Below are 22,415 nucleotides of genomic sequence, written 5' to 3'. Positions count from 1 at the left end.
AACTTTTAGGGGGCGGCCTATATCCGAGCCAATACGGTATATATTTTTTTTGACCATTTAGGGCACCGCATTTTTGCCTAAGGTGCATGCAATGTAAACCAAGCCTGGTGATGTGGGCACCATTGACAATGCAGTTGGGAGTCATCTGTACAGTCGGTTATAGATGGTAGCTCATTTCATTGTCAAAATCGCCACACAAAGATTTTTCATAGAATTTAATTAATCTATCCCCATGCGAACAGTCCTCTCCTACTGTTTCACTTCCCCCCTCAGCCTCCCACTAGACCAGGGGTGTCCAACCTGCGCCCCTCCAGCTGCTGCAGGACTACATCTCCCATACTCCTCAGCCGGCCCCTTAGCTGAAAGAGCATTATGGGAGATGTAGCCCTGAAGCAGCTGGAGGGCCGCAGGTTGGACACCCCTGCACTAGACTGTAAGCTCGCAAGAGCAGGGCCCTCTTCTCCTTTTGTACCAGTTTGTGTGCGGCTTTAAATTATCCCACTGATTGTAACACTATGGAATCTGCTAACACTATATAAATAAAAGTAATGCAAATTTAATGTATTTAGGTTTTATTTGATTGCTAAGTATCTATGAGCATACCTGCCGACTGTCCCAGAGTGCCTCCTCTGCCTACCTGTGAGTTTTTGCTTAGAAATGTTGGCTATTTCAGTTGACCCGTGTGAGGATGTTAAATGTGGCACTAGAAAGATTTCTCCTTGAGCTGTTGAATGCCCAAACATTACCCAGAAATAGTTTTTTCTTACATAGTATGTAAAATTTTGCCTCGTTCTTACATTTTTGTTGGGGACCCTTAATTGTCATGTGATACAGAAACAGGCACTGCTACGTTGTTGCCATAGAAACGTAAAACATTTCTTAGCTGGTATTCTTTCCCCTATAGATGTAATCACATAACATAGAACCTTTAAGGTTCCTTAAAATATTGCAGTCACTGATTGGCTGATTGAATCAAGCAATTAGTGGTATCAATCAATGCAATCAATGGGAGCACTTTCAGCACATGCACACGGAGGTAAGCATATCATGTGTCAGGGGCTGTGTTCGGCTCGACACGTCTCCTGCACGCAAAACAGCGGAGGGGCAGGCGAGAGAACCAAATGCATTTGCTGCGGGGGCAACACGTGCATTAAAGTACATATGATGGCTGGAGTGTCACTTTTAAAGCAGAACAGTAGTACCTGAGAACGCTAATAACGTTAAAAATAGCTTGTAGCAACACAGAGCATTTTTTTCACGTTTTTTAGTTTTCACCGCCATGCCTTCATGTTTGTAATATTTGCAGTTATATATTTCTCAGCCATAGACTGTTTTCTTCATTATATTTCCACTCTACGGCCAATTCTGAAGCTAGCTTGTGTGTTTTTAGGGCATGGATGTTTTATTAATGCTGAAAAATGATGTAACAAAAAAACCGAGCAAACGTTCAAGAAGCTGGGAACGGTTTTTGGAGCCTGCAGGCTATTAATGCCAGTGTGTGGGCTTGGATTTAGCGTGCGTGCAGACTTCGGTTTAATATTAATGAAACATTTAGCCGACTATGGATGCCAAGAAGTATAGCCTCTAAGAATACCTTTTTAAATGGCTTTGTCAAAACGGTGATTGATTAAATGAATGCAGTCTCGCGGTTTTGCGTTTATCGGACTGCGTGGTGCCTACCGTTTTAGTAACACTTGACAGTGCACAGGTACTATCAAGCCAAACAAACATGTTGCAACAGATATAACTTGCATTATGAACGTCGTACCTTAATTAACCTTTTATCACGTCTAGTGTAAGCATACTAATTTAGGGCTTGTCTGCTTAATCTCTGCAGATTGAATTTTTTTTCTTTGACACTTAAAAACATAGAATTTGAAGGCAGATGAGAACCATTCAGTCTATTAATCTGCTCATTTTTCAGTGACCTACCCCATGCGTATTTAGATTCACTTACTATACTAGCTTCTACCACTTCTGCTGGGAAGATGTTACTTCTGAGCCTCAGACCTTCTAATTTTAGACTATGGCCATTTCTCCTCCTTTGTAATAAACTTCCCTCTTGTATTTTAAATTATTTCATGTGTTTAAGCACGTCTATCATATCTCCCCTCTCTTTGTTCCTACCAGCTTTACATAGTGACACCCTTTAGTCTTTTCCTACAAATGATTCACCAGAAACTGATCAAGGGTTTGAGAAAAGTAGCTTTTTTGGGGGGACGATGATCGTGGATATTTTGGTTGTTCTTTCATTGAACTATCGAAGTGTTTTTTGGTGGGTTTTTTTTTAATACAAATTTAACAATATATCCTGCTATGATATCACTGAATCTATGCTGTTAATAGTTTTATCCAGAAATATAATTTGAAATTAAAATAAAATGCTTGGTTTTGTTCTGTCTGGCAGGTAAGTCAGTGGACCAGACTTTGTGAGCTAAGCATCCCACTGGCTGTGGAGAATTTCCTAAAGGAACCTTCAACAGTTATCCCACCAGAAGTGCTGCAGCTTGAGAAAAAGCTAGGAGAACCAGTCCGGGTTCATAACGATGATAAAATCCGAAGGAAAAAGCTGCAACAGCAGAAGGCGACCAAGGAAAATAGTCCTACAGAAAGTGTCGGCAAAGCTGGAGATGATAGACATGTGCAAATGGCTGTGAGTGATGGCCAGCTCTCTAATCCAGCCAGTTTAGAATTAGGAGCTGCCCTTAGTAAATTGACAATAGGAGGAACTCCAACCAGAACCACAAGGGAGCCTTCCCACATCAGAAAAACCAAGGCTACTGACCTTCCTCCTCTGGAGCATGTGTTTGCCGAAGGCCTCTACTTTACTCTTACTGATGTTGTCCTCTTGCCATGTCTTCATCAGTTTCTGGTAAGAATTTGTGGCATTCTTATTGCCAAACAGATTTTTTAATGTGCTTTTTTGCTCATGTTTTTTAGTTACGTCATATACAAAAAATGGTCATTAACATGGCTTGATATACAGGCCACACCGAAGGTATTAGGGTAACTGATCGGCATACTTTATGCCGATGGGTTCTAATTTGGAATGCTAACATGCAAAATCTGTTTTTTTCCAGATATAATATCAAATGGTAGAGACTATATTGGTCTCACTGTTTTAAATAAACCTTATAAAGGTAGGAATTCAATACCACAGAGGTCAGTGGGTCTGCAGATTAAACCATCTCTCCCGGTCACGTGAATACGTGGTGCCAGATTCTGTTGAAACCGTATTACTTCTACTGCGATCCCCCCCCCCCATTCTCTTTACATTAAATGTTCATCTTTACTAATAGACATGATAAACTGGAACAAACGTGACTGTGTAATGTAATTTCGGTTCTGTTAAATGCACAACAGTAGATTTCTTTGGGCCTTTGTAAATCATTGCCAGCACAAGTGGAAACATGTTCATCCATAGACTAGAGCAAATATTGATTTGCTTGCTCCTTAGCGAGTAAAACTTCACAGTGTGCCCATATCCATGAAACAATCATTACGATCTTTAGCATGTTAAGTAGAAAAAAACACTTTGTTAGATCTGTCAATGTATTCTATAGTCTGAAGGTTTAATCACATAAAAGCAACATGGACGTCATGGTGGCATCCTATCAGTGCCTGCTTTTGTGTCATATAGTAATTAAATGTTCCCGCCAACAATTAAGTTAATAAATTGTAATCAATTAAGAATTACTTTTGACAAAGGGTTGTGCATTCAGAAGTACTAGTAAGCGGAGTAGGTGAAACAGAACCTTTTAAAGGCATACATATCCACGTCTGCTTTTGTTTCAAATGAAAGTGACTAATTCCGTGAAAGAATTATGAATGTAGCAAAATGTCACTTTATTGAAGAATTTATTTTTTCTGAAATGAGTTGGATGAATCATTACTGTGAAAAATATTTCTAGTATTTTATTTAGTCCAAAAGTCTATAATTCAGTAGAGGCGAGACAATGACTTTAGTACCCCTTATCATTTGTTTCCATTTATTTGTTAAGAACAAGACATTTGTCTTCTTCCACAAGGATGTACCATGACATCCTTAAATAAAAGCAGCCAGAGTGCATTAAGACGTAAAGTAGCGATCAGGCTGTTTTAACGAGCACCGCTGTCTAAGCACTGGTACACCTTTTATTGTTTGAATGCCCAGTAGTACGATCAGGCATTCACTTCCAATATTAACATTGAGTATTTATTTTAAATGACCCAGATCCTGCAAAAATCTCTGATCACTCCCCTGCTGATTTGTATCTAGCAAATGTTTTTATACTTCTGTCTTTTGTTTTCTTAAAAAAAAGTTAAAACACACCTTCACAAATAGTTGCAATTTCAAATTAGATGGTGAAATCTTTAAGGGCAGCTTTTGTTTATCTGTTAACGGGAAGAAGTGATTGGGGGATGCTTAGGTACATCCATAATTACGTCAACATAGGACAACAGCAGTTCTTCTTAAACATAATGCGGAAAATAAAGCAAGTCTTAGATAATGGAAGGATTGAATAGAGGAGGTCATTGGCTCTTGTCTGGAATGGGAATCTAGATTTCTATCTGCTTCTCCATGCTACACATATTTGAAGATTTTTTTTGTTATGGGTGGGTCATTTGATAACACTTATTTCCTTATACCTTGTTATTTTAGTGAGGTGCATCTGATTAGTAGATTAGCAGTAATTGCATATTAGATATCTATCAAGATGATATCTTGAATAAACATCCGCAAGGTCCTGGTTTCCCGTTTGCTGAAGGAGTAATGATAGCATGATCCCTTCATTCCAGCATCTACATTTCTCAACAGTATCCGCTTACAAGATGCACGTGATCAATCTGATTTAACTAGTTTATCTTCCAGGAACATGGGTAGACATGCCTCCAGGTGACTTGAAAGCAAGGGTGGTGCAGACTGAGAGGCTCCATAATTACCGATGACACCATTTCTCTTTTCTTATGTTTAGCGGCTTATGATATCAAATGTTAAACCTGACGTAAACTATGCACTCGCTGTCAACCACTGTCAGTACCAGATAGTCTGGGCTTTTTGTGAATCTGAAATCTGAATTGTGATGTACCAGGCACCTGTCTTTTAGAATTGATTGAGCAAATTTACTCCTTATGGAAGAAGCACACATAGGACCAGTTCTAGCATTTGCAGGGCTAGACGTAAACTGATACATGCTTCTGGACTCCTGGGTTTTTGTGAACTTGTTCCTTTACCTGCAAATTGGGAATGGAGTGAGACGAGACCCAGTTAGACTTTAAGATGAAGGAAAAAGAAATAGAGATGAGCAGATATGTATTTAAAAAGGGGATGTGTTGGATTATGGGAGCAGTTCTAAAGTTATTATTTCCAAGGTAAAAAGTAATGGGCTGAGTGATAAAATCTGCAGACGTATTTTATCGTATTTTTTCCTGCACAGTATGTGATTCGGGCATACTCCTTTCTCCTCAATCAGTGCTGTGTATGCTATACAGGAGTGAGAAGTGCTATGCATATGCTTATGAGACATATATATTTCATTTCATTTTTAGGTTTCTCTTCACAAACTATCAGAAGAAATAGTAACCAAGCTTCCCCTTATCACTGGTTGGTACAAGCGGGTACAGCAGGTACCTGGCATTAGAGCTGCAGCTGGTATGTGTAGTATACATTTTTTAAACTTTCCTGATAGAAGTTCACATCAAGAACCGCAGCCTGCGCCTCCCAACGCAGAAACTGGGGACCTTGAGACACCCGACTCAGCCTTTATAGGAGGTCCAAGGCCAACCATGACAAAGCTGAAGGTAAGATTTTTTTTTTTCTTTTTTCGACTAAAGTGAACATAAACATTTTCAAGACACTGAAAAAATGTTTTGTAGCATTCAAAAATATACCTAAGTCAGGGCTTGACAAATTTGTTGTGAATCTAGGCGCCAGGTAAAAAAGTTAGGAGCCAGTATTTTTTTAAACTAACAGTTGGTCAGGAGGGATCTGATCATCATCAGCCCACTTACTAAACTCACAGCATTTGACCTGGAAGCACCCTGGACTTTCAGGTCAGTGCTGTTTTTTTTTTTTAATTATTATTATTATTATTATTTTTTTAACTCTTTCAATGCTGATGTTCCATTGGAGCACAGCATTGACTGATATTTAGTCCCCACGAGCTTGTGGACAAATGTTAACCCCTGCAATGCCACGAATGTGTCATACACAATTGTGGCATTGAAGGGGTTAACGCTGCACTGTCGCTCTCGGGGAGCGATCAGGCAGCAGGGGGGTGTTGGGGCTGGTCTCCACACTCATGTGGAGACCGAAGAACCCTCTCCCCTGTCCCTGAAGCTGCCTCTGGCAGTTGGGACGCAATTGCTGGTCTATAGACCAGCCATTGCAGGGGGAGTCTCTGATGACTGCTGTAGGCTTCCATGCCTACAAGAATCATCAAAGGGCTTGTGGAGGCTCGTTTTTGCTGTTGCTGGTCTGCCTGGGCTTCTAGGCAGACCACCAGCAGCAGAGCCCCGTACAAAACGGGAATTAACCCCTAAATGCCGCGATCGCGGCATTGAAGGGGTTAACGCTGCACTGTCGCTCTCATGGAGCGATCAGGCAGCTGGGGGGTGTTGTGTCAGGTCCCCACACTTGTGTGGGGACCCAATCAACACACAAACCCCTTCCCTGAAGCTGCCTGTGGCAGCTGAAAACACGATTGCTGGTTTTGCAGCAACCGCGTTTTCAGCCTACAGGATCACTCCGTGGGAGTGATCTCAGGCTCGGGGGCGGGCAGACAGCAGCAGCGCCCCCGTGTGGTGACTCAGCCTCTTACATCCACATTTTTTTCTGGATGTAAGAGGACAAAACCTAGGCGCCAGGACAAAATTCTCTGTCGCCATGGCGACCTGGCGCCTGGGATTTGTCGAGCCCTGACCTAAGTAAACCCTGCAACTCTTTTCCAGCTTCCAACTAGCCGCTAATGAAACCAATGTGGGGTTCTGCATTCCGTGCTGTGTGTCTGTGTGTTACTTGGCTGATGTTTGAAACCCAGTAAAACAAACTTAACAAAAATATAAATAAATGTTTGTATCAGATAGGTTTGGCTGGCTGATTTTGTTGTTTTGTTACTGCAGGACATGTTGGTAAGTGGAAGTTCTGTTAACAGGCTGCAGATCTCTGATAAAACAAGGAGAAAACAAACTGAAAAGCACAATGCCAGGATTATTATATTCTGTTCATTTTGGAAACCGTTTGGGAACGTAGCGGTTAGACTGTATAACCCAAATATCTCAATGCTTAGCTTATTTTTGAATATTTACTGAACAGATCGAACCGTTCTGTGTTTTAACAAGTAACCTGTGTTTGATTACCAGAGATGAGCATTTGATTTTATTACCCAAGAATGATTAATTCTTAAATCCCATAGCCATCATCTTCACTCAAATTGACTATTTTGTATGCCAAAATTGCTTAAATTTCTGTAACGTGTTTTATAACCGGTGTAGAAATTAAGAAATTGCCCGTAGCAGTATGCTTGAAATACGTTATAAGAAATACCTTTTAAAAATTGTAGGTGACTTGGGGAAGAATAACCATAGGCTGCTGTAGGTTGGATGTTATTTTGCTGTTCTATGTATTAAATATTTTTAAGTAGCTAGCTGGTTTCTTTTGACACAGCTTCACTTTTTAATCTCTGACTAATATCATACTGATTCACACTGTATGATCTTAATGATAAAGTATGAATCATGCTGGTTTCCAGTAACCTATTTAATCTATATTTTTAATTACAGCCTCTAGGTTTCTCTCATTTTTTGGCACGACATAAGACCATATTAGGCTCTGGTACATGTACCCATGAATGGCGTCTGAAAATGTAGCAGTGCCAAAATAGAATTGTGGTCTTAAAAGTAGCGAGGCTTAATAAACATTTTTCACTTCTAAACCTTTCTTGCAGAATCATGGTATTGAAGCTCAGTTTTCGAATCACCCGCACCCATCTTGGACCATAGATTGGGAGAGTCTTCCAGCTGCAGCAAGTCCTGCTGAAGGTGGGTTTTAATATTAGTGTTAGCACATGTGCCTGTCGTTGAAAATCTGTTTGCCTCTATTTCTCTCCCCACTCCATTTTCTCTCTTTCTCGCTCTCTCTCGTTTCCCATTCTTTCTCGCTCTCTCTCGTTTCCCCGCTCTTTCTCGTTCTCTCTCTCGTTTCCCGCTCTTTCTCGTTCTCTCTCTCGTTTCCCGCTCTTTCTCGTTCTCTCTCTCGTTTCCCGCTCTTTTGCGCCCTCTCTTCTTTTCCCGTTCTTTTGCGCCCTCTCTCGTTTCCCGCTCTTTTGCGCCCTCTCTTCTTTTCCCGGTCTTTTCCTCTCGGTTCCTGGTCTTTTCCTCTCGGTTCCCGGTCTTTTGCGCCCTCTCTCGGTTCCCGGTCTTTTGCGCCGTTTCCCGTTCTTTCACATAGGGTTGCTATTTTCGTGCTTTTTTATAGTGATATAGTCATGCTACATTATTGTTAACTTGTACAGTGCCTGCCAAATAAATGAAATGCTTTTAATGTACATTGTTACATACGCTGGTTTGCTTTTCTGAGAAAAAGGATTGTATTTGTAGTCTGAAATAACCTGCTATTGTGTAGCTAAGAAGTAATGAGCAAGTCAATTATATCACTTAACTTCATAGCGAAGGAATCTACCTTTTTCAATGTTCTGACTGCCAAGCCATTTAAATTCTTTACATATTTACTGCTTTTACTAAAATCGATTTTTTTTCTTATATACTTGCCTTTCGTAAGAAAAATAATTAATCAATTTGCATTTCTACCCATAATAAAACACGAGAGCTTACACACAAGCCAGGTCATATACTTTTTATTGGAAAGAAACTCAATCACTTTACTTTTTGTTCATAGCTTTTTAAACTTTGGTTAGCGAACACAGGAGTGATGACTGCTGATAACGGGCCTCTATACACCTGTAAAGTTATTCCATTAGAAAACAACTGTTTCCAGCTACAATACTTTTAAACAATACTTATGTTTTTGCCTGTATGTTATCATATAATTTTGTCTCCCAATGTGTGTCTAATGTAGCAGTACTCACCCCCCACGCCTTTTTAAAATGGATGTCTGCTTCAGTGTTCAGCGATATGTAATAGGCGGACTCTTGTTACATTTTATTAAAGGGAAAAGTTTAATAGCCCCTTAATGACCTTTGCCGGTTCAAAAAATTAAATAAGCTTAGAAAGTGATCAACGATCACTTTCTTCGCTTAAACGGCGTTACTGTAATGCCTCGATGTTGAGGCATTCAGCAAGGCCGAGATCGGCATCGGGGGCCATGTCTGGCCCCTCCCCAACGATCGCCTCCTAAACTTAAATGGTGTCGCTGGAATGCCTCGATCAGGAGGCATCCAGCGACACCGAACACTTACCTCTGGATGGGCTGTGACCTCTCCGGAGAGTGGTCACAGCCGCAGCTGCCGGTGTTCTTCGCCATCAGCAAGATGGCGGCCGCCCTGTAAAAAAAACAATCAAGTTTTAAAAGTTCGCTAGATGGTCTCCAGACCCTCTAGAGAACTCTGGCTCCACTTGCAGGTTGAATACAGGTACTGCATTCAACCATGCAAGTCAATGGAGCCCAGCTTTCTAATCACAATGTGATTAGTAAAATATTTGAAAAAAAAAAAGTGCTAACATTTAAAAATAATTATGCAGTGATGTCACTAGATGAACCATCCAGTACCAGCAAAATGTGTAAAAAAAATATAAAAAAGTATTAAAAAAATAAAATAAAGTTTATTATTTTGAGCAAGTGCTAAAATTTCTCAAAAATCTCAACAGAGTTAAAATAAAAGCACTTCAAATACCCAAGGGGTGTCTAATATAAAAAAAAATGGCTGATGGGGTAAATTGGAGTGGCCGAGCTCAAAGATAGGGCATAGGTACAGACTTTCCAAAATGGAGAAAAAAAGCGCACTTCCCAAATGTGGCATTTTAAATCTCAAACAACACGACAAACCCATGCATGTCGGGTATCACTGCACTCAGGAGATGTTCCTGAACATACATTGGGGTGTTGTTTGACAGTGACATATACCAGAACCTGTATATCTATAACTTAAGTACAATTTGTGTGAAAAAAAAAATAAAAAAAATTACTATTACAAAGTTACAAAGTGTAGTTGTATAATTGGTGCATGGAAAGGGTTAAAATAACAGCATTTGGAATACCCTGGGGTGTCTAGTTTTCAAAAATATATGGTTTGAATGGGTTAAATTGAGTTAACCGGCTTCAAAGATATTCCAAAGAGGAGATGGAGGCAGAATGACCAAATGACCACCTGAATTACGCATGCCCCAAAAGTAGCCTTTTACCTGCCAAACAATCTGACAAGCCCACGCATGTGGGGAATCGTTGTACTCCGGAGATGTTCCTGAACACATATTGGGGTGTTGTTAGAGAGTGGCATATACCAGGACCTGTATATCTATAACTAAAGTACAATTTGTGTGGAAAAAAAAATAAAAAAAAATACTATTACAAAGTTTGACAAAGTGTAGTTGTATAATTGGTGCATGGAAAGGGTTAAAATAACAGCATTTGGAATACCCTGGGGTGTCTAGTTTTCAAAAATATATGGTTTGAATGGGTTAAATTGAGTTAACCGGCTTCAAAGATGTTCCAAAGAGGAGATGGAGGCAGACTGACCAGATTTGTTAAAAAAGATTTGGAAATCATAAAACGCTGCTTGTACTTATTGCCCTATAACTTACAAAAAACTGCAAAAAAACATAAAAACATTGGGTATTTCTAAACTCAGGACAAGTAGTAGAATCTATTTAGCTAGTTTTTCTACTTGCTTTTTTAGGCGAGTAAAAGATTTTTCAAATAAAAGTCTTAAAATGTGTTTTTTTTCAATTTTTCACCATTTTTTTTTTTTTTATAGTAAATAAGATGATATGATCAAAATAATGGTATCTGAAGAAAGCCCATCCTTGTCCTGAAAAAAACAATATATAACTTATGTGCGTACACTAAATGGGTGAGGAGAAAATTACAGCTGAACACAAGCACCACAAAAGTGTCAAAACAGCCTCGGTCCCACAGGGTACAAAACGAAAAATGAGCCCGGTCCTTAAGGGGTTAAAGGGAAAGTTGCATATAAACATGATATTTTTTTTTTGCCGATAAAAGTGCTGTATACAGTAATCTAGGTTAACGATGAAGAAGAAAAAACATCTTAATGTGATACTAGTAATAAAAAAACTGATGTGAGAAACATTTAAGAACAATTGAGTTTAGCTTTAATTGGTCAAAATATTAAAATGTCACAGAACTAACAGCAGCGTGCTCATATATCCCTGCTTTCTTTGTGCAATAGTAACAAAGGCTGGTGATGCCTGTAGGCCTAGAGGAAAGATCTGCTGGAGGAACAGGGCCGATTGGGGAGATCATGGATCTTCCTCCAATCAGTCCTCAATAGAGGAGTTTGGAGATAGAGGCAGGTCCCGACACCTGGACTTACCTTTTTACCTCTCTAACTTTCAGGAGGAGGCAACATTGCGTGACCCCATGGTGGTAGTGTGGCAGCTCGCAGGGCTTGTCTTGGTATACATGTCTGTGTCTGCACATAGCCGTACAGAGGCCCTTTATCAGCAGCCACTACTCATGCTTTCCAATGGCAAGTTGTGTTGGCTAATCCATGTGGCTAATTGATCATTAGAAAACCCCTTTGCAATTTTGTTACACAGCTAGAAAGTGACCTCAAATGTTTGAACGGCTGTACGTAACCAGTCACTGGTATATTGAAATACAAGGCGAATGCTTACAGTGTTAACCCCTTGTTCGGAGTTTCTAAACTGCACCTGCGTATATATCCTGACAAAGACAGCTGAGTTTAAAAGCTTCCGTTTCAAGCAGGCCTACAGGGACATGCTTATGTCTTTGACCTGCGTAAACCACTTCTGTATGTGTTAATCCCTTGTAAAGCTGTGAACTCACAGGTTATTGACTGGGCTGCTGAGTGATTATTGGGACAAGCTGAATTCTAATGAACCCTTCTTGGCAGATGCGTTTCCTTTCTGTTGGCACGGGATCCTCCTTCTAAGGCTCAGACTTTTCATCGTAGCTTAAAGAGGAATTTAGAGGGGGGGGTTGAGACGGATCACATGGTTGAGTAAAGAATACGCACCTCACAAGAAATGAAATCCCTCATCACAGAAACAGTGTTTTCTTTCTTAAAAGCATCTATTCTGATGGCATTAAGAGAACAAGAAAGTTTTGTAAAACCTGGGTTGCTTACAATAAGATAAGATTTCCACTGCATTTCAGCTTAAGATGTGAAACCATTCTAGACAAACCATCTATTGAGAGTTGCTTGTTGGCATAATGTAGTCCACACTCATTGTCAATGTGTCCCATGTGAGCAATATATTCAAAATAGAAAATTGTGTAGTCATTTTATATCCATAGCGCCAACAGATTCAGCTGTGATGTACAATGGTTTATGAAGACAATAACAAATATAATTACAAAGACCCAGAAGGTGTGGAGGGCACTGGCCATTGGCCCTTACGATATATTATTTAGTAATACAAGTAAGTAATTTGGAAGACATGGTGGTTTGTTTCAAGACACAGTGCTAATGTCTAGAACCACTTCTTTGCTCAAGGCTTTCTGACAAGGATGTATTACAATGTTTCATAGATTGTATTAGAGGTAAGTATTGCGGATGTGTAGATGAGCAGAGTGATTAGAACATACAGTGCATGGGGAGACAGGTGCAGTGTTTTGAGCACACTAGGTGGGCCAAATGCCTTCAAATTCTGTTTTGATGAAATGATTTACTTTATAGTAGTAAACCACTATAGAAAACAGACTTTTGAGAACGCTCAGCTTGATATGTACACATGTGAAACTATACATCCCACAAATGCATCCTTGGTTCAAGCGAAAATGTGGATGGTATGCCTCAGGTGGGTTCAGGGTTAATGAAGTGCTCTTACTGGCCTTATCCAGTTAGTGGGACTCCAGCTAAAATGGACAAATTGTACCAAAAAAAAAAAGAGATTATGTATAAAGATGAATTATGGTGTAAAGGCTCGAGAAGCAGTCCTGTCACCTTATCAGCCAGTGGAATGCATTAATCAGCAGAAATGGTCCATTTGTTGCTATGGTGATGATGACCTTTTTAAAGATATACATTACTCCCATTGTGTGGCATTTTCTCCTATGTACCAGACATAGTAGCCCTTTAAAGGTTCAGATTTACAATTGAGTTTGTAAATAGACATGAAACATTTTTGCCAAATCCACTTGTACAGAATTCTGTAATTCTCAAATGGTACACAACAGCAAACTTTTTATTTATTTTTTTAAATTACTTTTTTTGAGCTGAAAGATAGTAAAGTGTCGTGTTACATTAATAGTTTGTTTTGTAAGTTGTGAAACTGCTTGTGGCCGTGGTTCTAGAACACTAGGGGGCAGCAGGATCAGTTTAGACTGTGGTATTCGTGCTGTTGGAAATCTTTTCATATTTTTAATCATTAGGCTTTTTTGAATATAATGTGTTGTCACAACACCTTGCCTCCCTTATTTTTTTAAGGGGTTTGCTCATGAAAGCCTTCTAAATTGATTGTTTTATTGCTTTATAGCGCCATCATACTACACAGCGCAGTATCATAACTCGTGCTTTAGGCGGGAGCATAACTGCTTCTCGTAGCGGAAGAGATGTCTGTAATATCTTGTTACAGAGCATAAATAATATTTGCCCTATGAGGTAAGTCAGCAAGATTTGCATATCTTTGATAACACGTTTGAAGACTCAGCCTATTAGATCCAGCTTGCGGGGTGGAGGGAGGTGGCATTCTTTGTTACGCCACTGGTGTTGGCATGTAATATGCATGATATCAGATGATAGATGGGATCCAATAGTTTTCAAAGAACCTATATTATTTACCAATCTATCGATCTGCGGGAGCATGTAAGGAAACAATTTATTTAAAAAAATTCAATTTTAATTCACTGAAAACATAAAATACTGGCACTTTTACCTATTGTGTAATACACCCTACATCCCTCTAGACCAGGCATGTCCAAACTTTTTTCGAAGAGTGCCAGATTTGATGAAGTGAACATGTGCGAGGGCCGACCATTTTGCCTGACATTTTCTGAACCATTAAAATTAAATGCAAATTAACTATTTTATGCAAAGTTTATTGAAAACGGCATACCACATCTATCCCTTTCTCACTATCTCCCCTCCCTACCCCCCTTCTTACCCCCCTTCTTACAATCTCCCCTCTCCCTCCCTACCCCCTTCCCACAACCTCCCCTCTCCCTCCCTACCCCCTTCTCACAATCTCCCCTCTCCCTCCCTACCCCCTTCTCACAATCTCCCCTCTCCCTCCCTACCCCTTCTCACAATCTCCCCTCTCCCTCCCTACCCCTTCTCACAATCTCCCCTCTCCCTCCCTACCCCCTTCTCACAATATCCCCTTTCCCTCCCTACCCCCCCTTCTCACAATCTCCCCTCTCCCTCCCTACCCCCTTCTCACAATCTCCCCTTTCCCTCCCTACCCCCCTTTTCACAATCTCCCCTCTCCCTCCCCCTTCTCACAATCTCCCCTCTCCCTCCCTTTCTCACAATCTCCCCTCTCCCTCCCTTTCTCACAATCTCCCCTCTCCCTCCCTCCCCCTTCTCACAATCTCCCCTCTCCCTCCCCCTTCTCACAATCTCCCCTCTCCCTCCCTTCTCACAATCTCCCCTCTCCCTCCCTTCTCACAATCTCCCCCCCTTCTCACAATCTCCCCTCTTCCTCCCTACTCCTCCTTCTCACAATCTCCCCTCTCCCTCCCTACCCTTCTCACGATCTACCCTCTCCCTCCCTACCCCCTTCTAACGATCTACCCTCTCCCTTCCCCTTCTAACGATCTACCCTCTCCCTTCCCCCCTTCTAACGATCTACCCTCTCCCTCCCTACTCCCCTTTGTAGGTCACTTACCTACAGGCGCCGCCGCCGCCTGCCTCTACGCTGCCCAGAGTGCAGTGTTGGGAGCGTGAGGCGTTTGTCTCGGGTGCCGGGGCTCAGCGTGAAGCGCCGGCACCCGAGACAAACGCCTCACGCTTCCAACACTGCACTCTTGGCAGCGTAGAGGCAGGCGGCGGCGGCAGCAGCGGCGGCGAGCAGAGGAGTCCTGGATTTCTGTCAGTCAGGGGGGCACAAGAGGTGCCGAGCGGTCGTTTTCAGCAACCGCTCGGCACCCCTTGGGCCCCCCTGACTGGCAGAACTCCAGGGCCCGGTCGCAGTCGCGACCCCGGTAGTTCTTCATCAGATGCCCTTGTGGCTGTGTGTGCCGGCGCAGGGAGAAGGAAAGCCCAAATCTAGCGACGTCCGAGATTGCAAGATTTGGGCTTTCCTTCTCCCTGCGCCGGCACACACAGCCACAAGGGCATCTGATGAAGAAATTGTGTAGGGGAGGGTTAGATTTCAACCCTCGTCTACAGTAACTTTAAACAGGGTTCATGTTTGACTGTAGACGAGGGTTGAAATCTAACCCTCCCCTACACAATTTCTTCATCATATTCCCTTGTGGCTGTGTGTGCCGGCGCAGGGAGAAGGAAAGCCCAAATCTCGCGCTTTCCTTCTCCCTGCGGCGGCTGATGACGCCAAGTCCCGTGGCTCACTTGGGGGGCCGTATCAGTCCGGAACGCGGGCCGCAATTGGCCCGCGGGCCGGACTTTGGACATGCCTGCTCTAGACTGTAAGCTCGTTTGAGCAGGGCCCTCCCCGCCTGTTGTCTCTCTTAGTCAATTTGTTATGTTACATACTACTTTTTATGTCTTGTCTACCTATTGTACGGCGCTATGGAATTTGATGGTGCTATATAAATCAATAAATAATAATAAAATAATACAAGCTTGTTTTGATAAGAACATTTATTCTTTTCTAAATTTAGTGAATACAAATGATTCCAATGACTACTTAAGGCTCAAAAGGCAGATTACAGGGTATTTTGGGTAGACCCAAAACCAGCAAACTGAGATATATCAAGCAGGCTGCCATACAAACTTAATTTATCAACCTTAATACCCAGTCCAGCCCTTTCTGCTCCTTTTGGGATAGATATGACATCCTCGATGATAATTGCGTACTTGAGATATTTGCCTTAATTAGTATAGATCTGACGGTCTGGTTACTGCAAGAATACCATTTATTTTTAGGGAAAGCACTGTATCCATGACCATACTTTCTGACCATGTCATGAAAGGGAGGGGCATAGTCATTATCCCATTAAGTGGTAAGGGCAACGGATCATTGCATTCTCGTAAGTGCAGGGATGGAGAGGCGTGACCAGCGGCATAACTAGAAACCAAAGGGCCCTGGTGCGGAAATGACCCCAGGGCCCTCCAGCTTCGTTAAGTAACATGTCCCGTCTTTGCCCCCCAAACAGCTTGTGAGTGCTGCCTTTACCCCAAGCAGCTTATCACTGTACCATCATTGCCCCCAAACAGCTGGTCTGTGCCCCCCCGTATACACATTCATGCTCATCAATACAAACATACATACTCTTGCCCTTGCGCCCTCTTACCTCTTTTGCATATTTAGGACCGGTGCTTGCACAATGTGTCTGCAACCTCGGTTTCTCTGCAGGATCACGTGACATAACGTGACCCCATTGGATTGCTGTCTTCCTGTGACAGTTCAAAATTAGTTAGCACCCTTTCTAAATAATTTTGAACCTGCACAAGGAGATGGGAGCAATGAGAGAGATAGGTAGCCAACAGGCGTGAGGCAGCAAGATCATGGAGAATGGCAAGTGAAAATCCGGGGGTGGGCAAGCCTCCTTTTACCCCCCCTCCCGCATTCACAAGCCATATGTACATATATCTGGCCCACTGCCAGTGTTTATCTAATCCAACATACATCTTAAGTCAAATGAATGCAAAGGTACATGAGAAGATGACTGAGAATGGCAGCAAACACTGACATTATTATGATAAGAAGCAGATCTTCACGGCACATTACTTGACAGATAAAAACAAAGGTTTCGCTGTAAATCTGTCATTCTATTGCCTAAGGAATGTTCCAGGTAAGGAGGGGCAGCCCAATAAAATAAATCCTCCCTGTGCCTTCTGATATGGTGTGTTTTACTTTAACTTTTATTTATCAGTCAGCAAGAGTTTTGAAAGAAAGCTTTGTTAGTTTTTTCCATTAGCAAGCATTTATAAGTTTATTGATGATAACCCTTTGTTTAACCCTTTTCAGTACAGGGAATATGAGACAATTGTAGGAGATCCCAAGATCTTACACTAAGATTTTAGGCAGGTGGTGCTTCTCCAATCTCAGTGTTTTTTATTATTATTAGTTTTTTTCACAGTGAGTAATATGTCGGGGGATATCTAGCAACACTAAAGGTAAAACTATGCTAATTTTAGAAGTACACAGAAGAACATTGCTTCTGTTTTTCTTTAGACTACAACTTCTATTGTCCTCAGTTCAGTAGCTCTGAGAATTAGGCATCACCTGCCTAGGCAAAGGAGCACATTTGACAATAGCCATCAACTCTGGCTATTGCCGTTTTCTGAAATGAACAACACGTGATGTCCTTCTTATGTTACTGTATATTCTTAACAACACAATGTTGTGTGTGAAAAGGTGTTTTTTAGTATTTAAGAAAAAATATATTATTTTGTGAATGCCCAGTGAGCCCCAGCTGAATTACCCAAATTTATAGTAAATTTGAAACCATCAACCAATAGATTTGGTTCAAATGCAGTTTAAGGAGGTGGATCTTTAATCCATATATTCTGCTAGGATGCATAAACTAAAATATTTACACCAAGGAATGATAGCTTATCTAGTGGTATGGTGCAATACATAACCACTAGCATTATGCTGATGGAAGTAATATGCACGCTGCTCAGTGTTTGGTATAAAATCTTCATGTCCAATTATAGCTTGGCATGTACATTTCATAACATTCTTGTCGGTTCTGTCTTTCATTCATTTTTTTTCTCTGTATCCAAGGGACCAGATTGCGAGAACAGGTAGCTTTTAACTAGTGTCATATAGCCCTTTTTAATATCAGATGGTGCTCTATCGATTTTAATAAAAGATGAATCAAAAATAAGTAGGTAATAAAATAGTAATTGTCCACCTGCCGGCTAAAAAATCAAATAAACGAAAACTGTGTGGCACAGGTAAGGTGTTTCTAATAGAATTATGTATGTATTGTTATAATTATAATATTAAATATTTTTTCCTGCATTAATCATGTTTGTAGCGAATTAAATTAGGCTTTCTTAGCAATAAAGCTCTGTGTGCTTAAAACAGATATAATTAGACAATCATGTACAGACATGTACTTGGCAATATGGTTACTGGTTCTTACAAATGAAATTTAATGACATGTTTTCTAAACCAGACAGGACTAACCACAGTGTGCACATCAACAACAAGGAACTAAGTCGTTGGTGAAGCTCCTAATTGCCACCCATACCTCAGTTATTTAAACAAGTACTACTATTTAAACTTGGTTAAGTGTTGAACTTAAATACATATGTGTATGTATGTGTGTATGTATGTGTGAAATGTGTGTGTGTGTATATATATACTATTATATTGCCACTGTGTTGCCTCTGGGTAGCAAGAAAGAAACTATGGCCTTCTAGGATATTCTCTGATTTGAGCTGGAACCCATTCTCTGGAGACTGTAGTTATCAGCCAGGATCATGGCTTTTGACATTTGCAAAAGATCACAGTGGCATCAGTTAAGGAAACAGAGCTAAAAACTGAAGCTTCAATTATTGTGCCATCATATTATTTCCTCGGGGGTGTAACTAGAAATCACAGGTGTGCAAAAATTACCCCAAATATACCAAGCAACAAGTCTCACAGTGCCACCTTTGCCCCCAAACAGCTTGTGAGTGCCACCTTTGCCTCAAGCAGCTTATCAGTGCCCCCAAGCAGCCTACCTGTGCCACCTTTGCTCCAGCTTGTCAATTCCACAAACAGCTTATCTGTGCCATATTCACTCTCCAAACAGCTTGTCTGTTCCATCATTGCCCCTAAACCCCTTCCAACAGACACTCTAGTACACACATGTAAACACACTAACGCACACATACAAACTCTCACACCACTTATGCTTACACATATTCAATAAACGTGAGATTTTGCAAGTTACCTAGAAACATGTGACCTTACCACAAACAATTTTATAGTGATAAAGGTGTCCAAGACTTTTCTATGTTAATAAATAGCCTGGTGTACAGGTTACTGATCCACTCAAAAGGTATGTCCATGCGCTAGGCCACCTCTTATCTTTGGGCAAGATAGTAACACACGTTTTTATCTCTGGCCTTAAAACGCCTGTCTTAAAATCCTAGTCTGCAAGGACTGAAAAGATGCTTTAGGTATGTAAGTTGGAATGGTTTGAAATAATTAAAACATCCTAGGTTAAGTAAAATATGACAATGAGATCTCTGGTGAGCCATATGCGCAGGTATTTTAAGCGGTGTGGGCACCATTGGTATGGCTAAGTATCAAGCAGGCGACCTTGCTCTGTTTATGGTAAGCGGACATTAAGCAGGAAAGAGACCCATGATGGGCCACTGCCAGGAGCAGTTCATCCCTGTACGTCAAGCTTTTTAATTCGGTGGTGCTTACAGTGCAGTACTTGAATGTTGGGATTACTCTTAATGGACTCGAGAAGGTGATTGCAAGGTGAACACAAACACATGTATAGCCTCCTCCCTAAAACACTTTTTTCTGCACAGTTTACTACTAATGGTTCGCAGCACAGGCAGATCGGGTGGGGCACTAATACACAGTCACTAACACACAGACTCTCTCTCAATGTATCTTCAATGCAAATTACGCACAGTGCCATTAATGTGGCGTCACACAACCCAACTGGTCCCCACTCAGCAATTCTATCCCTTACCATACAACTGTCTTTCTCTTGAGGGGGGGGGTTTATCAGGAAGTATGTAACCATACCATTAAGTTATATTTCACACATATGAAAGAATAAGTACACATTGTTGAGTGTAACCATTAAATGAAATCTTAGTAACAGGAGATGGTTTTGCTTTCACGTTAATAGATTCTCCTGTTGTGCTAAACTAAACCTTATTCCTCTAGATTGTAAGCTCGTCTGAGTAGGGCCCTCCTCACTTGTCTCTGTAAGCCAAATTGTTATGTTACATACTGCTTGTTATGTCCTGTCCACCCATTGTACAGCGCTACGGAATTTGATGGTGCTATATAAAACAATAAATAGTAATAATTTCCTTGAGTTTGAATGGAATATTCTTTCAGAACTATTGTGCTCTACTATTTGAAGCATGGGAGAAATGTACTGTATATACAACTAATTATATTTTGAGATGAGTAATACCTGAAGTAGAATCTTACACTATTTATAACCGATAATGATTTTGTGCTAACATTTTTTTGTTATATATATATATAAATTGTTTTAAATTGTATTTTCTTGGGGCAGGTAACCCTAGATGATGTGCTATGATTGCTGGGTGGTAATTGGTATTGGTGATGTGTCTGATTCTGAATGAGGTGCAAGTGCATACAAATTACAGTTGCAGTACCAATTTGTTTAGAGCAGTTACAAAGAACCTGAGATATACAGATGAAATAAAATACTTGTCAAATGTTAAGCCCTCTCGGTTAACCCTTACTACCTAAGTAAATAGGCTGTACAAATTGTCCTCCATGTCCAGCATGTCCCAATGGATACATTGGGTCCATGTATACCAGCAAGGAGCACTGGATAAGCACACACCTTAGTCACAAAAAGTGTGATATGTTTGGAAAATTCTAAAATAATGTTCTGAAATATACATATTTCAGTAATGCGCAAAATAAGACTTAGAGAAACTTTGGAAGAATATGCTAATTTTTTTTAGGCGTTTAATAGTTTTAGGGTATTTTTTTCCCAACTGTGCGGTTTGTAAACAAATTATTTTATGAAAACCTGTTTATGAAACATCTGTTTCCATGTTATGGTTAACAATAAAATTCTGACATAAAAATAATAGGAATTTCTGTCCTTAACCCTTAATGACACAAAAACAAAACATCTTTTAAGAACAAAGGGCTTTAAACTATGTGTTTCGTTAGGATCGTCATTTATACTCTTCCACATGATCTCACATCTTGCAGCAGTAGCCAGTGTCACTCTGCGTGAACACCGCCACACCAAGCAGTGAAATCCTGCTGGGTCTGTAAACCTTTCTAGGGGTTTCTGCTGACCCCCTTTGCTGTGATCAGGAAAGTGGAGAAATTGAGAAAAGGAGCAAAACAAATCTCTAGATATATTATATTTTTTATATATATATATATATATATATATATATATATTAGTCATGCACTCACAGGACTTTGCAAATACTAAATTCACATCAATGTTTCGGCCCGCCCACCAGGCTATTGTCAAGATTATGACTCCATTATCATTACTTATATGACATTGCATTCTAAATACATTAAAATGAAAATGCAGTTGGTCCCCCCTTCGCAGCTATAACAGCTTCTACTCTTCTGGGAAGGCTTTCCACAAGATTTTGTGTGTGAGTGTTTCTGTTGGAATTTTTGCCCATTCATCCAGTAGATTTTTTGAGGTCAGACACTGATGTTGGACGAGACGGTCTGCACGCAATCTCCATGACAGTTCATCCCAAAGGTGTTCGATGTGGTTTTGGTCAGGTCTCTGTGTGGGCCAGTCATGTTCTTCCATACCAAACTCATCCAACCATGACTTTATGGACCCTGCTTTGTGCACTGGGACACAGTCATGCTGGAACAGAAAAGGGCCTTCTCCCAAACTGTTCCCACAAAGTTGTAAGCATACCATTGTCCAAAATGTCTTGGTATGCTGAAGCATTAAGATTTCCACTCACTGGAAGTAAGGGGCCTAGCCCTACACCTAGCCTAGCCCTATGCCTGAAAAAACAGCCCCATAACATTATCCCTCCTTGACAAGATGTAGTCAGGCTTTTAAAGTTCTCCTGGCATAACGGAATAAATGTTTTTTTAATCTCATGTAAAAATCATAAAAATAATGTCCTACTTATATGAATATGATTTAAAAAAACCCCTAGAAAAAATATATAATATCTGTGGGTACACTAAATGAGAGAAATAACTGTTGATGAAAAATATAGCAAAAACATGAAAATTGCTCTGGTCCTATAACGTAAAATAAAAAAGTCCTTAAGGAGTTGAACAAAGACATAATGAATACGCTGCAAATGTATTTTTGGCCTCAAATAGGAAAGAAACATCCTTAAGGGGTTAAGATACAGTATGTAATTTACAAAAAGGATGAGATACTACCAAGAACGTGAGGCACGATGGGACCAACAACACCAGACATATTATTTCGGCCTTCATTGGCCTTGTCAAGCTAAAAGAAAGCAGTTTAAATG

At 40.6% G+C, this 22,415-nt stretch overlaps 1 protein-coding gene across 1 annotated transcript in view; it reads left to right on the top strand.

The window, feature by feature from the left end:
• GSTCD (glutathione S-transferase C-terminal domain containing) overlaps positions 1-22,415 on the top strand; it is a 57,291-nt gene that overhangs the window by 18,984 nt on the left and 15,892 nt on the right. The window contains exons 3-5 of the mRNA XM_053461523.1: positions 2,408-2,872; positions 5,530-5,781; positions 7,926-8,019. Of these exons, the coding sequence (XP_053317498.1) occupies positions 2,408-2,872; positions 5,530-5,781; positions 7,926-8,019 (811 nt within the window). The remainder of the gene's footprint in view (positions 1-2,407; positions 2,873-5,529; positions 5,782-7,925; positions 8,020-22,415) is intronic.

Source organism: Spea bombifrons, chromosome 1 (genome assembly GCF_027358695.1).
Source record: "Spea bombifrons isolate aSpeBom1 chromosome 1, aSpeBom1.2.pri, whole genome shotgun sequence".
NCBI lineage: Eukaryota > Metazoa > Chordata > Amphibia > Anura > Pelobatidae > Spea > Spea bombifrons.
The sequence above is the reverse complement of the archived record's forward strand: the minus strand, read 5'-3'. Positions and strand labels throughout refer to the sequence as shown.